At 35.6% G+C, this 21,528-nt stretch overlaps 1 protein-coding gene across 1 annotated transcript in view; it reads right to left on the bottom strand.

The window, feature by feature from the left end:
• The window catches only part of IFT74 (intraflagellar transport 74), a 91,176-nt gene that overhangs the window by 26,464 nt on the left and 43,184 nt on the right, over window positions 1–21,528 (bottom strand). Inside the window, exons 14-16 of the mRNA XM_036898098.2 lie at window positions 6,915–6,968; window positions 5,190–5,287; window positions 4,251–4,377 (exon numbers count right to left, since the gene is read on the bottom strand). Coding sequence (XP_036753993.2) covers window positions 4,251–4,377; window positions 5,190–5,287; window positions 6,915–6,968 — 279 coding nt within the window. The remainder of the gene's footprint in view (window positions 1–4,250; window positions 4,378–5,189; window positions 5,288–6,914; window positions 6,969–21,528) is intronic.

Raw genomic sequence — 21,528 nt, 5'->3', positions numbered from 1 at the left:
CTATTCAGCCATAAGAAAGAAACAAATCCTACCATTTGCAACAACATGGATGAAGCTGGAGGATATTATGTTCAGTGAAATAAGTCACGCGGAGAAACACAAATACCAAATGATTTCCTTCATTTGTAGAGTGTAACAACAAAGCAAAACTGAAAGAACAAAACAGCAACAGACTCACAGATTCCATGAAGAGACTAGCAGTTACCAAAGGGGAGGGGTGGGAAAGGGTGGGTGAGGAGGGAGGGAGGTGATTAAGGGGTTGTATGATTGGCACACATGGTGTGGAGGGGATCATGGGGAAGATAGTGTAGCACAGTGACTCTGTGCATCTTACTACATTGATGGGCAGAGACTGCAATGGGGTATGGTGGGGACACAATAATATAAGTGAATGTAGTAACCACATTGTTTTTTCATGTGAAACCTTCATAAGTGTGTACATCAATAATGCCTTAATAAAGAAAATATGTATGTTATTAAAACATATATGTTATTAAATATACATATATATATATATATGTGGACAAATGTTGAGGGGTTTTGTTTTGTTGGATTCATATCTCTAGCAGGGTTGGAAATAGTTAAGATGAAAATCAAAGTGATGAATCAAAGTCACTGAGGCTTACAGTGTTTCAATGCTCGACTAGGAAATGTACTTAGCCAGTATATTTTGATTGGTGCAAAGACATACATAAATCTAAGAAGTTTAATTTGAAGACATATTAGGGAAATACATGTAGGAGTTATACAAACTGCTTTTCCTAGAGAAAGGGAGAAAATGGTTGGTTGGTATAGGGTGAAGTTTATCTTCCTTTAACAGCAGGTCCCCATGAAAAGCTAAAAGCTTCTCCAAGGGAAGAGACAGGAAGAGGATGCAGACTAGTTCCTTCTGATATGCTATGAAGTTGCAAAGTTTACCAAGCAGTGTGTACACAGAAGCAAAATCTCAAAAGGAACCTCTCTGACCCGGGGAAATGTTTCTGAAATATTCTGCCATCAGTGCATTTGTTTATTCCCTGGAGTTTCCTTTCCAAAAATAAAAATAAAAACTAATGCTGACAGATTTCTTGCCTCTTCACTCATGCAGTATACTAGTGTTTCTTAATCTTTTTATTTCATTATTGTCCCCCAAGGAGCTTTTTATCAACTATTTTTTTTCCCAATCACCTTCCTCTTGTGAAATTTTTATAGTACAGATGTAAGGTACATCTGTTTACGTACAGTGACCCATTTGGAGGACACAAACTGTTATAATATCCAGTTTTTTTTTATCCTCCCCACAAGAAGTAATTTGCCCCCTTGGGAATGATATTTCCTTAAGAAATACAGAGTACACTAAGAAAATCAGGTGAGTCCCAGTGATAACTTCAGGGGCCAAAAGGGAGGCAATTGACAAAAGGGGAATTAAAATTCATTATCTCTGAAGAGTGAGAAGAATATTATAAACCTCTTATGGTGATTTCCAGATACAAGAAATTTCTTGTGGGTGATGGTGTTAACAAAAGAGAGAAAAATAATATAAATGCTTGGTTTAAATTAGCACTTAAAGATAACTGAGTAAATGAAGTTAATTGTAGCAGGTCAGTGAATTCAAGCCTTAATAAAGGAATTTTCAGTAAAATCCTTATCATAATAATAAACAAGATTTTCATCCAGTGAAGCCAGTTCCCATTCTTTTTCAATGCTACATCATTGGAGAAAATATAATGACTAGTTTTTAAAAGGAAGTGTAAACACAGTATAAAAAGTATGAAAGGAATACAAAGTCCTGATAATTTATTGGTATTACTATTTATGTTTTAAAAAATGTATGTTTCTCAACAGCCATTGTACAAAGATAGCTTAAAGGAGGCAAAAAACTTGTTGAATTGGCTTCACATAAATGAGAAACTTAAGATTATAGTCTAAAACAAAATGGGTTTCCTAGTGAATAATTACACATAAAATTCTTTAGCTTACAGAAAAAATAAAGATATTAAAATACCCATATTTGAAAATATGTGATCTTGAAGAGATGTGTGCCTACCACTGTTCATTGCAGCATGATTCACAACAGCTGAGGGGTGGAAACAACCTAAATGTTCATCAACAATGAATGAATGAAGAAAACGTAGTATGTACTATGACCCTTGAACAACACAGGGGTTGGGGCACTGAACCACCATGCAGTTAGAAATTTGCATATAACTTTTGACTGTCCCAAAAAACTAATATCCTACTGCTGATTGGAAGCCTTACTTATAATATAAACAGTTGATTAACACATATTTTGAATGTTATATACTGTGTTCTTCAAATAAAATAGAAATTGTCACAGAAGTTTTCCAATATATTCCAATATTTGAAAAAAATCCAGTATAAATGGAACTGCAAAATTCAAAACCATGTTGTTTAAAGGTCAACTGTACATCCTGTATATATAGAATACTATGCAGCCTTAAAAAAGGAAATTCTTTCACATAATATATATGAACCTCAAGAACACTATAATAAATGAAATAAACCACTCATAAAATGACAAATACTTCGTGTTTCCACTTATATGAGGTATCTAAAGTAATTGAACTCAAGAAACAGAAAGTAGATTATGAAGAGCAGGGGAGTGAGTGAATGGGCAGTTATTCCACTGGTAAGTGCAAGATGAAACAGTTCCAGAGATCTATTGCACAAAAATGTGCATACAATTAACACTAATATTTATATGCACATTTAAAAATGGTTAAGATGGTAAAATTCTTTTGTGTGTTTTTATCACATTTCAAAAAATACTCATAGTCAAGCTAACAGTAGGTGTAAATTGAATCTAGAATGTACCTCCTCTGGTTGCTTGGCATATAATTCAAATTTACAAATGAAACTATGGCAAACAAACTCTAAACAAATCCTGGCAGATAAAATATAATATTAAAAGCAACAATTGTCCACCTTTATTATCAATCTAAATTCAACTGAATATTAACAGCCTTCAGTATGCATCTATCCTAATCCCTTATATAAAAGTACTAGGCAGTTGTGTTTCAGAATGCAGAATTCTTCAGATTTTAGAAAAGTAATATAGTGTATATAATGATTATTATATAGCTCCCACAGCAGGAGCTGAGGTAGCAGCCTGTCATCAAGCACATGAATATTCGTGCAGCAAAAGCTATGAACAGTCACAGTAGTGACCACTAATAACCTCACATCAGTTCAGGTTAGGCTTTGCTGCCAAGAGCTTTTTAGATTTTGAGATTACAGATAAATGGATATTATGGATCCACTACTATATTTCAAGAACCTTTCAATATTTTTAAACTAGCAAATAATAATTAAGTCTTTATTCTCCATGATCTCACTAACTGCCAGTGTTAATTCCAAGTAGACAAGTATAAACAGCTAATTCAATGTCACCACACACCAGCATAAAGAACACCCACAGAATCAACAACTAAAAATTCCATACAAATTTTTACATGACTTTATCCTAAACTCTTTAAGCTCAATTTGTTTCTAATCTCTACCTGCACTATCCAAATAGTAGCACTATACATAGATGGCTTTTGAGTACTCCAATGTATCTAGATGAAATGAGATGGGTTATAACTGCAAAATCTCACTGATCATTTTTATACTGATTACATGTTGAACTGATACTATTTTGGACACACTGGGCTAAAAAAATATATCACTAACAGTCACCTTCCTCTTTTTACTTTTTTAATGTGGCTACTAGGAAATTTTAAATTATGTATGGTGGCTGGCATTACATTTCTACTGGATAGTGCTGCTCTAGTCTGTTAGTCATAGTGGCTGAAACTAATTATAATTAAAAACATTACCTCTTCTAGGATACCTCTCCTAACTATAACTGGGGTGAATACAAGCCCTATGTACTTCCATTGTTCCTATGCTTCTATCATAGCACTGCTTCACTATATGTTAATTGTTTGTTTGTCATTTCACCAGCTTGAAAGTTCCTTGGGGAAAAAGAGTATATATATTTTTTGTCTCTGTATAATCAAGTTATAGTGCAGGTAGAGAACAAGTTTTCAATATACAGTAAATGAACGACATTATCCCAGTGAAACACTATTAAGTTGATGTGAAAGTCACATAAATTTCTGAGACTATAAATGACTGGAGCAATAGGCAATCATATATTATATCCTCAGTCTTCCAAAAAAAAAAAGCAGAGAGAATAACATTAGACTTTAAAAGTTCTAATTTATTACAGAAAAAAACAGATACTAAAATCTAGGTTGTTTTCTCACCTGAAGTCAAATTCCTAGCTGTACTTTGTGATTTCTGCATTTCGGTAGATTTAAAATTGAGATCATCCTGCATCATCTTCAGTTCTTGATTGGTGATAGAGGATACCTGTTTCATCCGATTTATATTCTGTATTTGTAGAGAAACAAAAATGGAAAAAACTCCATGATTTAATCCTCCAATAAAACTCTTGGGAAACACTGCTACAGGACTGAGTGTTTCGAATGGGTATTCTTTTTTGCAGTACATCATTCATGATATATGTTTTAAAAAATAATATAGTACAATTCAAAGTCAGGTTTTCTCAATAATGAGAGAGGCTAAATTAAAATTCAGAACTGTTTCTTTTATATTTGCTTTATTTCACTGTAGAAAAAATTCAGTTATACTATTTTAGGAACTGACTAGAGTCTTAAAAAACTTAGAATACTGAAAAGAGACCATGCATTTTCCTCCTAAGGCACCACACATAAGTAGTACATTAGTACCTATTCAATAAGCATTTTCTGATGAATCAAGACACTTATGAGGTATCTTGTACTCTTGTAGATTCTTCTGTTTATAATATAAATTACAGTATATAAAAATATATTAACATTTTCTAATGTATCTAGATTTTGACATTATCTGTGTAAATGTTACCACTTGTACAAGTTCTGGTAGATGAACGATGGAGGAAAATCTTAATTACTCTGAATTAGTCCCTCACTTACTGCTGAATATTGATATGATACATATGTCATCCTTTTTTCCCTATCATCCTAATTAGCTGAACTTTGCTAGGAAGATTAAAAAATAACAACTTGGAGAAATAAAAAAACAAACAAGGGAATTTAAAGGAAATGGTTTAAATGAACATTGATAGTGAGTCACTGAATTTCTAAGTTGTATTTGGACAGACTGTCACAGTAAAACCAGTGAGACCAGCACATGGTACTTACTCGACTACAGTGCTCCAAAAGTGCAATGATGCTGGCCTCGATCTGTGCCTTCCGTTCCAGTTCCTGATTCTTAGTTTCCTCAAAAGTCTCAATAAAAGCTGCAGTTTGAAAAATATGATGAGAGGCTACTGTTGATACAGTTAACACTTTATAAACCCTGATTTATAGGTGTTAAGAGTACTTTTTAGAAATTCAAAGCAAAATAAAGTATTACTCTTTCAATTTTTTATTAACCCAAGGGTAATTAAATTACTCAATAAGAACATTTCTACATACTTTCAAACTTTGAAAGCCTAACTTAATATAAATGAACTAAAAATGTTTACATACCAGCTCAGAAATAACAGCTGATAAAATGGGGATCAGAAAAAAATCTGTTTTTATATTGGATCTCCTTGACACCATCTATAATTATTAACATCTATAATTAGCCACTAGCTTTATTTCTGAAAACAGTATTACTAGCTACCTACTTTATCTGAAAATGAGCATTTTACTTGTCAAACTTAGTAATGTTAACTAAAATAAGCTTAGTAATAACAGATTATAAATATTCTAAGAACTCATCCTTTTTCTTACCTAATATAGAGCCAGCACACAATTGGCTTATTTACATTCTTAAAGTTTTTAAATATATCTTCAAAAAATAAATACAGTTAAAAATAACTTTACTATTAGCATGAAACTATAAATTAATCGTGAGATAATTTTTGGTACTTGCTGAAATTTTAAAGAAATCATGGGTGTGTGACACTAAGAAAGCCAAAGCCAGTCTGCATAAAACTACACATTGCCCAAACTGAAGGTAGAGGGCCTGGTCACAGCAATATTACAACAGTAAAGCCTTTGGTTTCAGACTACAGTACCCAACAGATGACTCCTAGGTAGTGACTGGGGAACATGGGACACTCATTACAACAGAGAAAAATCCAACAAGAACAGTATGCAGAGGAAAGGAAGAAAAGATCCACTTTAGCCACATTGAGTTTGAGAAGTCAGGGCAAAAAAAAAAAAAAAAAAAGAGATAATGGGATATTGCAATTACTGCTTTCTAATATGCAGTATGCAGTAATAGGAGGAGTTAGCTGTTACTATGAAGGTAAAACTGACATCAGACCTATGAAACTTCAGAGTCTAGCAAAATGATAATTTAGAAAGGAAGCCAGTAATAGATATACTATTGTATATTATGTCAATTTTGAAAATTTTCTGAATATATTAAGTTTAAATGAACATGTATTTACAAAGTTAAGATTTTTTTAGAAAGTGAGTGTGAAGCTGCAACAGAAGGCTACTAATTTAGTTGGTTAGTGATGAACCAAGTAACAAGATCTGAGCTAAGGGCACATAATAAGTATTACAAAAAGCTAAAACAAAACCGTGAAAGATATTAAAGGTAAACATAGTGAAGCATGTAAAAGAGAACATTCAACATTCAACCAATAAATGGTCTGTAGGCTATTCAGATTATAAAAGTAAGTACTAGCTTTAGAATATATCCCTAATACATACTCATATACACACATACACATGTACAAAACCTTTTTACATTTCTCTACCCATCCCTAAACTATGCTAGATATTTAGTAATTCTTTATGGCATATGTTTTCAATATCCACACTTCTGTATTTATCATTAGCCAGTGTATCTTCCAAAAATAAGATCTCTGTTTTGGTATAAATGAGAGCTAAGAATATTTTCATATCTGTAAGATTATCACTTACTGTCCATATTCTCCTCCCTTTTTTTTAGCTCCTGGTATTTCTGATTCATTTCACCTATAAGAGATACAAAATATAACAATAATTTCAAAAACTCCAGATGCAATATTCTAAATTAGAAATAGCTCTTAGATTCTCTATCTGCCATTATTAGTCACCGAATAGTCAGTTATTTTCAATTAGGTGAAATTCTTTTATATTGACTTACAGAGTCTTTGAAAACAGCTATACATGTATGTTTGGCCACTTGGAAAAAACAATCTCCTGATTGGAAAGGCCTTAAAGGCTTCCCAATGGTGCTCTATCTCAGTCCCAACTTGGAGCTTTTCAATCTACAAATGAACGCTACTGGTGATGGGAAACATAAGCTCCCCAGGAAGTTCATTCCATCTTTGAATAGCTCACAACCGCAAGCAAATAGCACGGTTTCTTCCCTCACAGAGCCTGAAGTCTAGAGAGTTAATAAGTAATTAAAATATACTAAGCTCTATCATATGAAAAATAAAGAGTGCTATAGGAGCACACAGCAAGGACAACTAATCTAGTTTAGGGATTCAGGGAAATTTTCTCTAAAGAAGTAATAATTAAGCTGCATTATAAAGAATGAATGAATAGGAATTACTTAGTCAAAACAGAGAAGAATGGGTTCAAAGTCAATGCATTATATGTACAGAAATTTGAAAGTGAGGATGAATATGGTAGCACAGAAAACTGAAAGAGTAGTTGGCCAAGGCAGAGACTGTGATGAGAAAAAGTGGAACAATGATGAGGCAGGTTATTAAGAGACCTTAGAAGACACATGCTGTAAGTTTAGATTTTCTCCTAAGGACAATGATAAAATTATTGAAGAATTTTAAGAAGGGGAATAAAATGATCAGTTTGCACTTTTGAAAAATATCTGGTCCACAGAAAAAAAGAGACTGAAGGCAATGACACCAGTTAGAACTGTCGCAGTAATCCAGGAGAAAGAAGAAGGTTGCCTAGAGTAGAGTGGTAGCAATTAAGATGGAAGATAGTGGGTTTCTGTTCCAGACATTTAAGAGCAGAGTGAATGGGTTTTGGTGAGGGTTAGAGAAGGATGAGTCAGGTATGACCACTAGCATTCTGGCATGGGTAATCTAGGACATAGTGATATTATTATTAACTAAATAGAGAGGCAAGTTAAGGAAGAAGTTGCTTATAGCTGTTTGGACACACTGCATTGAATATGTGCAAAAGACAGGTTTAAAGGGCAAAAATCCAAGGCCTGGACAAATGGATAAAATTTAAGACTCTAGCTGCTTAAAGGAACCATTCATGAGTAGCCATGATTATTTTATGACATCAGGATTTTCAGCATAACAAAAAATGAATTTTGCAGGCACACAGCTATTTTCTTGTGTGCCTAGTGAAATGGGACTTTCTTATGGACTAGTGAAATGGCTGCAGGTTCCCAGGGCCCCAGGTAGAGAAAGCAGAATAAATTTGTTCTTGCTTCGAACTGAAATTTCTTCATCCCAAGATAGTAAGTTTTTAGCATTCTGGAGAAACCAAGGAACCTCACTGAGATAATGCCCAGCAAGGATGGAGGGAATAACAGGCTAGAGATTCCTAAGGGAGTTCCTGATAAACAGCTGGCATCTAGGACTTTAGGAAGAAGAGTTCAAAGGAAATAAGGGAGTCCACAGTTAGATCCCAGATGCTAAAACCTAATTATCAGCCTGTGTTCAATAAATCCTCCTATAAGGTATACAGTTTTTGCCAGTACTGGCTAGAGTAGCAATAAAGATACAGAGTGGAGGAAGATTGTCAGGGCAGAGCCATTAATCACATGGAGGCATGGACTTCTCTTTGTATATGTATTTGCTTGGGTGGGAAGTGAGTTGAGTACACAAAGGTGATGGCAAAGTCTGAGACCTGGGTCAGCAGAGTGTTTTCTGCTTTCTGGCTTGAGAATATTTTTCCCAAACTCACTGAGGACAGCCTTAATACAGAGAAAATCTTGTCAAGGCCTGTGAAACAGTACTGGTAGTAAAAAGATGAAAGTGAAAACTACTGTCTGAGGAAAGTAAATACCCAGTGGTCATAAATTCCTAGCCAGCAAATATCTGGAACCAATGGAAAACACTGAGTACACTCAGACTAAGGGTTTGGATGCAGTAACAACTCTACTTGAGTTCAAATGATCCACAATGGTGTCAGAGCATAATGATGAAAAAGATTAGTTGTGTGGTAGTGGGGGGGAGAGATAACTTATTATTAATAATAATTTGTATATGACTAAGTTATTTTTATTAAGGTATCATTGATATACAATCTTATGAAGGCTTCACATGAGCAACATGGTGGTTACTACACTCACCCATATTATCAAGTCCCCCTACACACACCACTGCAGTCAGTGTCCATCAGCATAGTAAGATGCTATAGAGTCACTACTTATCTCCTCGGTACTATACTGCCTTCCCCATGCTCCCCTACATTATGTGTGCTAATCATAATATCCTTAATTCCCTCCTACTTCTCTGCCCCCCATGCATCCCCTTTGGTAACCGCTAGTCCCTTCTTGGAGTCTGTGAGTCTGCTGCTGTTTTGCTCCTTCATTTTTGCTTTGGTGTTATACTCCACAAATGAGGGAAATCATTTGGTACTTGTCCTCTGCCTGGCTCATTTCATTGAGCATAATACCCCTCAGCTCTGTCCATGTTGCTGCAAATGGTAAGATCTGTTTTCTTCTTATGGATGAATAATATTCTATTGTGTGTATGTACCACATCTTCTTTATCTATTCATCTACTGATGGACACTTAGGTTGCTTCCATTTCTTGGCTATTGTAAATAGTGCTGCAAAAAACATAGGGGTGCATATGTCTTTTTCCAACTGGGCTCCTGCATTCTTAGGGAAAATTCCTAGGAGTGGAATTCCTGGGTCAAATGGTATTTCTATGTTGAGTTTTTTGAGGAAACTCTATACTGCTTTCCACAATGGTTGAACTAATTTACATTCCCACCAACAGTGGAGGAGGGTTCCCCTTTCTCCACATCCTTGCCAACATTTGTTGTTCCCTTTCTTTTGGATGGTGGTGATCCTTACTGGTGTGAGGTAATATCTCATTGTGGTTTAAATTTGCATTTCTCTGATAATTAGTGATGTGGAGCATCTTTTGTCTCCATAAATTGCTTGATCTCTGTTTTTATTTGGTCATTGATCCATTGATTATTTAGGAGCATGTTATTAAGCCTCCATGTGTCTGTGGGCTTTTTCATTTTCTTTGTGTAATTTATTTCTAGTTTCATACCTTTGTGGTCTGAGAAGCTGGCTGGCACAATTGCAATCCTTCTGAATTTACTGAGGCTCTTTTTTTGGCCTAGTATGTGATCTACTCTGGAAAATGTGTACTTGAGAAGAATGTGTATCTTGCTGCTTTTGGGTGGAGTGTTCTGTAGATGTCTGTTAGGTCCATCTGTTCTAATGTGTTGTTTAGTGCCTGTGTCTCCTTACTTATTTTCTGTTGGTTGATCTGTCCTTTGGAATGACTGGTGTGTTGAAGTCTCCTAAAATGAATGCATTTCATTCTATTTCCCCCTTTAATTATGTTCGTATTTTTTTCACATATGTAGGTGCTCCCATACTGGGTGCATAGATATTTATAATGATTATATCTTCTTGTTGGACTGAGCCCTTTATCATTATGGAATGCCCTTCTCTGTCTCATTACTTTCTTTGTTTTGAAGTCTATTTTGTCTGATACAAGTACTGCAACTCCTGCTCTTTTCTCACTTCTTTGTCTTCCTATTCCACTCTTTATATGTTAGGTGTCATTTAATTTTGCATTTGCTTAGTAATTAATTCATCTGCTTCCTTACCTGTGGTTTTATTTTCTCTGGTGACAGCTATTTGGCCTCAGGCACACTTCTATGTATAGCACTCCCTTTAAAATACACTGTAGACTGTTTGTGGGAGGTAAATTCCCTCAAGTTTTCTTATCTGGAAATTGTTTCATCCCTTCTTCAAATTTAAATGATAATCTTTCCAAGTACAGTATTCTTGGTTCGAGGCCTTTCTGTTTCATTGCATTCAATGTATCATGCCACTCCCTTCTGGCCTCTGTGGTTTCTGCTGAGAAGTCTGATGATAACCTGATGGGTTTTCCTTTTTTAGCCTCAGTTTCTAATTTCTATTCTATTTACATCTCCTCTATCTCTTCTAATCTGCTTTTAAATCCCTTCATTGTATATTTCATGTCAGATACTGTATTTTTCAAAATTTCTCTTTCTTGATGTCATCCTTGAGATCTTGAATATTTTTCTGTAGCTCTGTGGTCATGTTTATGACTTTTATCTTTAAATCTTTATCAACAAGATTGGTGATTTCAGTTTTACTGAGCCATCTTTCTGGTGTTTGAGGCATTTTGGTTTGCAAAAGGTTCTTTTTTCATATCATATTTCTAATAAGTAATATGTAATAGTATAGGTGGTGCCCTGTAGTGTCCTGAAGCTCTGCTCCCTGGAACTGTTCAGAACACGGAGTGATGGCGGTGGAGTGATCAGTGGCAGTGCCTTCTGGGAGCAAACAGTTCTTTCCTGCTTCCCAGCTGCAGTGCCTGCCTCCACTGCTATTACCAGAGGCCGATTATGCAGGAAGCAGCCTCTGCGTTAAGCCCTTGTAGCTGCTGTAGGCAGGGCAGCCCTCCAGGTGGCCTGGTGTGATGGCGGGGGCTGTAAATTTGCTAACTGGTGCTGTCTGGGAGAAAGAAGTGATAGGTTGCTTATTGCAGTGTGGGGCCTCAGCACTGTGCTACCAGCCAGGGGGATGGAGTGCCTGAAGCTCCTGAAAATTCCCAAACTGCTGGGCTTAGTACACTGGGACGATTTTTCCCACCTTTCTCCTGAGCAGCAAGCTCTGTGTAATTCTTGCCCCTTTAGCTGCCCTCTCGCTGTTGGGCAGTCTCCCAAAGTCTCCTGCCTTTCTTTTGTCCCAGAGCAGCCAGTTGTGGGTACCTATTCTCCAAAAATGGCTGGAATTTGTCTGTATTCCACCTGTCTTTGCTTTCCAACCCCTCTAATCTCTAGAGCACCATGTAATGTGGGTTTGTGCTCCCAGAGTAGATCTCCAGGAGTGGATGTTTATCAGTCCTGGGCTTCCACTCCCTCCCCTCTCCATTTCGTTTCCTCTAGTTGGTGAGCTGGGGTGCAGGGAGGGCTTGGGTTCTGCTGGATCATGGCTTTGCTACTTTACCCTTTTCCATGAGGTCTTCTCTTTTCGCCAAATGTAAGCTGTCTGTTGCAACCTTGTTTCTGGCTGCTCTTTCAGGATCAGTTGTATTTGCTGTATTTTTGTGTTATATGTGGTTTTGGGAGAAGGTTTCTGCCTCACTTCTCATGCTGCCATCTTTTATCCTTTCCAATGTATGATTAAATTAAAAAATATATATATTATACAACAATTCAGATTAGTCCTATAATAATGATGCCATTCACTTTTCTTATGGCAATAGTTTTTTGAGTGGAAACAAAGAGAAAGAATTAAGAGTTTGTAGTACGTGTGATCTGGAATACCTCCATAGGAAGGTGATGTGCATGTAAATATTATATATATGAAGCAGCAAAAAAGCTAGCATCTGGTGAAGCTGCCATATGCTAGGTTTCTAAGAAAGTTCTAGTTCCTTCTTGCGGCTGTCCGAGAAGTTGCACTCTTCAGAGACTGGTCAGGTATTAAGGGATTAAGAGGAAGGCCTGCACCCTAAGATTTACAGGAATTTAACTATATCTTATTTTTCCTTGGGAGAATCTCTTACACATGCTGTTTATAGTTCCTCATCTTCTATCCGACCTCGAGACAGTGCAATGAGGCTTCTCCTCCTGCCATTCCAATGAAACCATTCTCAGTAAGATTATATGACTCCTTAATTATCAAATCCAAGGGGCCGTTTCCAGTTCTTATCTTGCTTTGCAGTTTTTTACACTAATGTTACATTCTTCTTTCAATTTATTTCCCTTATGTTTTTTGTTGTTGGGGTCAGGGCTTCTCTGGTTTTCCTTACTCTCAAATCATTCCTTAGGTCTTCTCTTCATGACTTAACTCTTCTTCTTCAATTAAATTCTAGGTCCTGCTCTAAATTATTTCTAATGTTGCATTATATCCAAGGAAATCCCCCTCATTCTTGTGGTTTAGGAACTCTCAAATTTGACCTCTTTCCTAATTTTCAGTTTGTTGTATTCAACTGCTTACTAGATATATTCATGTGACTACCTTTCAGGACATCTTAATACACAGAGTATGCACAATTAAACTCATCAGTCTTTCCCCTCAAAATATGCATCCCTCTGTATTCCTTATCATATATGGAAGCCCTTCCCATATACTTGTCATTCAGTTCAGAAACCTAGGAGATTTTTCTCTCCTGCTCTCCTCAAATCCACACTCATGGTGCCATCAGATTGAGCTTGAAGATGTATCTGGTCAATGTCTCCAACTACACAGCTGGCCAGATGGATTAGATTGGACAGAATTCCCATATATCTCAGCAGATTACAAAGCCTCATAAAACCTCCTCCCATACCACTATTGTTAACAAGAAAAGAGATCATCCAACTAGTGAACTCCTCTACTTTGTGATTTCTTAGTTGGATGATTAGTTTCTGAGCTGCCCATGACAGAAAATATACAGATGTAAGAAGTCCTAAGGTAGGAAAAAGTATAGGGGTTATTACTAAATTTTCCCTTAGATGTACTATCATAGTAAGACAAGATCATGGATAGTGAGAAACTAATCAGTGTACCACACAGGAGGTGCTAAGCAAGCAAGAAAAAAGGGTCTAATGTAGTAAGATCAAGAATGAGGAAACCAAAAAAAAGGATAAGCTGATAAAATGAGAATTATTTTAGAGCTATCCTCAAATTTTGAGCATATGATGTGATCATAGTTCCATAATTCATTTACTTCAAATTTACTGAATATCTAATATATGCCAGATACTGTAATAGGTGCTGGGGGACATCAAAATGAACAAGACAAGAGTAATAGAATAGATAAAAAAGCAAGCCCCATCTATATGCTGTTTACAAGAGACTCACCTCAAATCCAAAGACATTCACAGATTAAAAGTCAAGGGATGGAAAAAGATATTCCATGCAAACAACAGGGAGAAAAAAGCAGGTGTTGCAATACTAATATCAGACAAAATAGACTTCAAAACAAAGAAAGTAACAAGAGATAAAGAAGAACATTACATAATGATAAAGGGCTCAGTCCAACAAGAGGATATAACCATTATAAACACATATGCACACAATACAGGAACACCAATATATGTGAAACAAATACTAACAGAATTAAAGGAGGAAACAATGCAATGCATTCATTTTGGGAGACTTTAACACACCACTCACTCCAAATGACAGATCCACCAGACAGAAAATAAGTAAGGACACAGAGGCACTGAACAACACACTAGAACAGATGGACCTAATAGACATCTATAGAACTCTACATCCAAAAGCAACAGCATACACATTCTTCTCAAGTGCACATGGAACATTCTCCAGAATAGACCACATACTAGGCCACAAAAACAGCCTCAGTAAATTCCAAAAGATTGAAACCCTGCCTACCAAGTTTTCAGACCACAAAGGTATAAAACTAGAAATAAATTGTACAAAGAAAACAAAAAGGCTCACAAACACATGGAGGCTTAACAACATGCTCCTAAATAATCAATGGATCAACGACCAAATTAAAATGGAGATCCACCAATATATAGAAACAAATGACAACAACAACACAAAGCCCCAACTTCTGTGGGACGCAGTGAAAGCAGTCTTAAGAGGAAAGTATATAGCAATCCAGGCATATTTAAAGAAGGAAGAATAATCCCAAATTAATAGTCTAATGTCACAATTATAGAAATTGGAAAAAGAAGAACAAATGAGGCCTAAGGTCAGCAGAAGGAGGGACATAATAAAGATCAGAGAATAAATAATTAAAATTGAGAAGAATAAAACAATAGAAAAAAATCAATGAAACCAAGAGCTGGTTCTTTGAGAAAATAAACAAAATAGATAAGCCTCTAGCCAGACTTATTAAGAGAAAAAGAGAATCAACACACATCAACAGAATCAGAAACAAGAAAGGAAAAATCACGACGGACCCCACAGAAATACAAAGAATTATTAGAGAATACTATGAAAGCCAATATGCTAACAAGCTGGAAAACCTAGAAGAAATGGACAACTTTCTAGAAAAATACAACCTACCAAGACTGACTCAGAAAGAAACAGAAAATCTAAACAGACCAATTACCAGCCATGAAATTGAAGCAGTAATCAAAAAACTACCCAAGAACAAAACCCCCGGGCCAGATGGATTTACCTCGGAATTTTATCAGACATACAGAGAAGACATAATATCCATTCTCTTTAAAGTTTTCCAAAAAATAGAAGAGGACGGAATACTCCCAAACTCATTCTATGAAGCCAACATCACCCTAATACCAAAACCAGGCAAAGACCACACCAAAAAAGAAAACTACAGACCAATATCCCTGATGAACGTAGATGCAAAAATACTCAACAAAATATTAGCAAACTGAATTAAAAAATACATCAAGAGGATCATACACCATAACCAAGTGGGATTCATCCCAGGGATGCAAGGATGGTACAACATATCAACATCATCCACCACATCAACAGAAAGAAGGACATAAACCACATGATCATCTCCATAGATGCTGAAGAAACATTCAACAAAATTCAACATCATTCATGATAAAAACTCTCAGCAAAATGGGTATAGAGGGCAAGTACCTTAACATAATAAAGGCCATATATGATAAACCCACAGCCAACATCATACTGAACAGCAAAAGGCTGAATGCTTTTCCTCTGAGATCGGGAACAAGACAGGGATGCCCACTCTCCCCACTGTTATTCAACATAGTACTGGAGGTCCTAGCCATAGAAATTAGACAAAACAAAGAAATACAAGGAATCCAGATTGGTAAAGGAGAAGTCAAACTGTCACTATTTGCAGATGACATGATATTGTACATAAAATACCCTAAAGACTCCACTCCAAAACTACTAGAACTGATATCAGAAGACAAAGTTGCAGGATACAAAATTAACACACAGAAATCTGTGGCTTTCCTATACACTAACAATGAACTAATAGAAAGAGAAATCAGGAAAACAATTCCATTCACAATAGCATCAAAAAGAATAAAATACCTAGGACTAAACCTAACCAAGGAAGTGAAAGACCTATACCCTGAAAACTACAAGACACTCTTAAGAGAAATTAAAGAAGACACTAACAAATGGAAACTCATCCCATGCTCCTAGCTAGGTAAATGGTTGACATTCAAAATATATAAAGAGCTCACACACCTCAACAAACAAAAAACAAATAATCCAGTTAAAAAATGGGCACAGGAGCTGAATAGACAGTTCTCTAAAGAAGAAATTCAGATGGCCAACAGACATATGAAAAGATGCTCCAAATTGCTTGTCATCAGAGAAATGCAAATTAAAACCACCATGAGATATCACCTCACACCAGTAAGGATCACCACCATCCAAAAGACAAACAACAACAAATATTGGCGAGGTTGTGGAGAAAGGGGAACCCTCCTACACTGTCGGTGGGAATGTAAATTAGTTCAACCATTGTGGAAAGCAGTATGGAGGTTCCTCAAAATGCTTAAAATAGAAGTACCCTTTGACCCAGGAATTCCACTTCTAGGAATTTACTCTAAGAATGCAGCAGCCCAGTTTGAAAAAGACAGATGCATCCCTATGTTTATTGCAGCACTTTTTACAATAGCCAAGAAATGGAAGTAACCTAAGTGTCCATCAGTAGATGAATGGATAAAGAAGATGTGGTACATATACACAATGGAATATTATTCAGCCATAAGAAGAAAACAAATCCTACCATTTGCATCAACATGGATGGAGCTAGAGGGTATTATGCTCAGTGACATAAGCCAGGCAGAGAAAGACAAGTACTTAATGATTTCACTCATCTGTGGAGTATAAGAACAAAGAAAAACTGAAGGAACAAAACAGCAGCAGAATCACAGAACCCACGAATGGACTAACAGTTAACCGAAGGGAAAGGGACTGGGGAGGATGGGTGGGAAGGGAAGATAAGGGGGGGAAAAAAAGGGGGGCATTACAATTAGCATTTATAATGTAGAGGGGGTATGGTGCAGGCTCTACCACACAGAGGAGTCAAGTAGTGATTTTACAGCATCTTACTACACTGATGGACAGTGACTGTGAAGGGGTATGTGGGGGGGACTTGGTGAAGGGGGGAGCCTAGTAAACAAAATTTTCTTCATGTAATTGTAGATTAATGATACCAAAAAAAGAAAAAAGTAACAAAATGAACAAGACAGTTACCACTCTATCCCAAAAGGGCTTATAATCTCTTAAGAATACCAACAAAAAGTTATAATGCAACCTAAGTGCTGTAATTAAGGCATGTATGAAGTTTTAGAAGAATGTATGGTAACTAGATAGGTGAAAAAAGTTCAGGAGATTTTTACACAGAAAGTGCCATAACTGCAAGGCATTCTAACAGGTCTAGAGATGAGGTAAGGTATTTTCCTTCAAGAAATTTTTACTCTACTAAGACAAGTTCCCCAAAATTTTCACTATAAATTCAAGCCTTTATCCCTTCACAGGGAGGAAAGAATAAATGGTATGAACTGTTACAAAAGACTTGGATGTAGAAAGAACACCAGTGGTTTTTAATACTCTCTGTTATACATAGCCAGGGGAGTAAGGGAAATAAGCTTTTCTTGCAGTACCAAGGGACTGAGTACTACCACAACCACTTCTGTCCTCACTGTCACTAAGTTCATCTGACTCTTACTTCTCTGCCATCAAATATTCTCTTGATTCAAAGTTTACAGAGCTTTGTTGACTTTTATACTCAGGTAGTTCTGACCCTGGATAGGGTCTAATTACCATTTTTCAGAACAGGTAGCTATGCCAATCTTCTCTCCTAATTGGTATATAACAAGGCATGTACTAGTGATGCCTCTGGCCGCAAGACCCCCAACCTGGCATTTTGGAACTGAAAAGGACAGCAGAAAGCAAATAAATTAGAAAGGTAGAGCAAGAATAAACTCCCAAGACTTCAGCACATCCATATTCTTTCCTTTCTAGCACTTGGGGTCTTTCTAAGGCAAATTAAGTCTCCCATTACCTTCAAGTATTCAGTACCTTTGAGTGTTTCTTATGTGGCTGTTTCAATCTCTTTACCATTCTGTTTGCTTTACTCTTGGTGATTTCCAGTTCTGCTTTATCCCTTGTATGATGCCAAGACACACTTAGGATTCCAAGTAGACTATCACTTCCCATAGTCCATGTATTCATCTTTTTGTTAACAATCTAGGATTCCAGCAATTTTGGACGTTAATTCATACTGGACTATTATCTAAACTCTCTCTAAAATTTTCACATGTTTTAGTAAGCTAGGACACTTTCTCCTCCCCTAATTCTACTTCAATTTTAATTTGGGGGTCCTATTAAATTTCATCTTTTTACATTCTGTCTCTCTCTCCCACCTACTTATCACATATCATTATAGCAGTAGGTAATAAAAGAGCATATCAAATATTACTAACTGGTATGTTAAAATGCATACATGTAAGTTTGATGTTTTAAACTAACTTTTTGCTTCAGGCTTCACCCAATTTAGTAATCTACATTCCTGCAAAATGTTTTAAATTTAGGAAGGAAAGTATCTTTACTGCTATGCAGACACAGTCTGATAATTCTATTTCTATTCTGGAGGCACTGAAAAAATAAATGATAAAAATCCTCTAAAAGTTAAGTTATTGATAAAAGTCTCACTATTTCTAAAGAAAAGAAAAAGGACTATGTACATTGTTTCAGAAGAGTAATTTCAATAAAATCAGATGGGATAATGAGTAGTCCTTGGCATATACTAAACACAAGTTCTTAACTATTTCCTACACCAGTGGTTAGCAGATTTTAAGAGGCATCAGAATCATCAGAAGGGTATGCTAAGCACTATCCCCAAGGTTTCAGTTTGGGGTAAAGTCAAAGAATTTTTAGTCAATGAGTTTCAGATGATGCTGATAACTACCTCTTATAATAGCTACCTGTTCTGAAGATAATACCACTATTCTACTGAAGGACATATCGTTTAACCAATACCCAAAATAAACAATAAGCAATAATTCAGTCTTCTTTGTATATTGAGAAACTACAGCAGAGAATGTATACCATTTGAAATCTCAGATGCCAGAAGATAAATCACTTTGAAATTGAATAGATTATTTTGTATAACCTGGGGAAAATATTGATAGGAAAATACTTCCAAAATATGTTTGGGAAAATCTCCAGGAAAATTATCCAAGTTTCAGCTTATTAACTGATAGCACTAATAATAATAACATTTATGTACACGCTTTTTAAATTGCATGCTATTCTGAGTCATACACACACTCCAATTATTTACTCTTCATAGTGACTCTAAAAAGTACATAGGTACTATTATTATCTTCATTTTAAAGATAATGCATTGAATCTAGACATTCTGTTTGCAGAATCTCTGCTGTTAAACAAAACCATTTTGTCTTTACAAATTCTATTTTATTTGATATTCCTAAAGAATAAAGGCTTCTAACCTAGGCCTTAGAACTCTGAGTATAAAAAAATAACCTAAGGACAAAATCAGAGTGTTATGCTTTATATTTTTACTACTCTTGAAAAAAGCATATAAATTATGAGGTAAGTTACTATGATATCATTTAGAGTTTAGGACAGTAATACAATGATCCTATAGCTTTTTATGTATATTTCTATAATGATACACACATTTATCACATTGAGGCAGTTAGATATTTAGATGTCTGTAACATGCTGTATTAATCATCATATGATAATCGGTTTTACAATCTAATAAATCTTTGTGAATATTCTGTACTTTAAAAATGAAGGGATAATTTGTAATGAGTAATAATGCCCAAAAATCCTTCTTGGGAAATATGTAACTGTACTTTGCCAACTGTACTCCTCAACCTGGTGTATGAATGTAGAGGTCCAGAATATTAGCCCCACCTTGTGGATCAAGGCAGTACTTAAAAAACAGAGAACTATCAAAGTGTTTCTTACTTTAACGGACAAAAACTAAAGAAATTTGTAACAAAACTACCATTGGTGAGGAAGCATTTTCACATACTGCTGTTACTCATATAAAATGGTACATTTTTGGAAACAAATTTTCAAAAACAATAAAAACTGTTAATGTAAGTAACATTCTATTCAAAATTTCACTTCTAGAAATTTATACTATAGAAATATTTAAATTAACAAACATGTATATAACAAGGTTATTTACTGCAGCACTGCTCTTAGGAGTGAAAAATTAGAAACAACCTAATGTCAATGTTGATACAGCAAACAGTATTTAAGAACAGTAACAATGATGACAACAGCTAATAGTTGTTACAAGTGCTTAATATCAGCCAGGCACCATTCTTAGTTTGGCTGTAAAGCCCTGTCAGTGAACACCATGCTGTACTTCTTAGAATGAAGTATACATACCTCCTCATTTGGAAGAATGCACATTAGACACAATTAAATGAAAAGACTCAGATTCAGAAGAACTACATAGTATTACTCCATTTAAAAATATATATGCTTATAGATGTATAGAAAAAAGCCTAAAGAACTACAAACATCAAACTGTGAACAGTGATCACACCTGAAGACTGGCATGAGTGAGGAGAAAGGAGATGACTTTTTACTTTACACAGTTTTATATTGCTTGAATTTTTCACATTAAGTATATACCAGATTCATATATAAAAAGCACACAATTTTTAAAAATAACTTAATCAGAGTCTTTAAAATAACTTTACCTAGTTTAAGGGAAGTTTTTAAAAAGCAGGAAGAGGTAACTTCCTATATGCTGAGGCCAATGCACAGTTAATAAAAGCACATAGGAATAGTCATTAGAGTATGGGAGAAAATATTTGTAAACGATCTATCTGATAAGGGGTTAATATCCAAAATACATAAATGCTTCAACACCAAAAATGCAAATAAACTGATTAAAAAAATGGACAGAGGACCTAAACAGGCATTTTTCCAAAGAAGAAATACAGATGGCCAACAAGCATATGAAAAGATGCTCCACATCACTAATTATCAAGGAAATATAAGTCAAAACAATGAGGTATCACCTCACACCAGTTAGAATGGACACTATCCAAAAGACAAGAAATGACAAGTGATGGCGAAGATGTGAAGAAATGGGAACCCTTCTATGGTATTTGTAGGAATATAAATTGGTGCAGCCACTGTAAAAAGCAGTATGGAGGTTCTTCAAAAAACCATTTAACTCAGTAATTCCACTTCTAGGAATTTACCTGAAGAAAACAAAATCCCTGATTCAAAAAGATATATGCATGCCTATGTTTATCACTGCATTATTTACAGTAGCCAAGATATGGAAGCAATCAAAGTGTCCATCAATAGATGAACAGATAAAGAAGATGTGGTACTTATATACAATGGAATATTATTCAGCCATGAATAAAATCCTGCCATTTGCAACAACATGGATGGATCTAGGGCATACTATGCTCAGTG

This window comes from Manis pentadactyla, chromosome 3 (assembly GCF_030020395.1).
Source record: "Manis pentadactyla isolate mManPen7 chromosome 3, mManPen7.hap1, whole genome shotgun sequence".
Taxonomy (NCBI): Eukaryota; Metazoa; Chordata; class Mammalia; order Pholidota; family Manidae; genus Manis; species Manis pentadactyla.
This window is presented reverse-complemented; position numbering and strand designations above follow the sequence as displayed.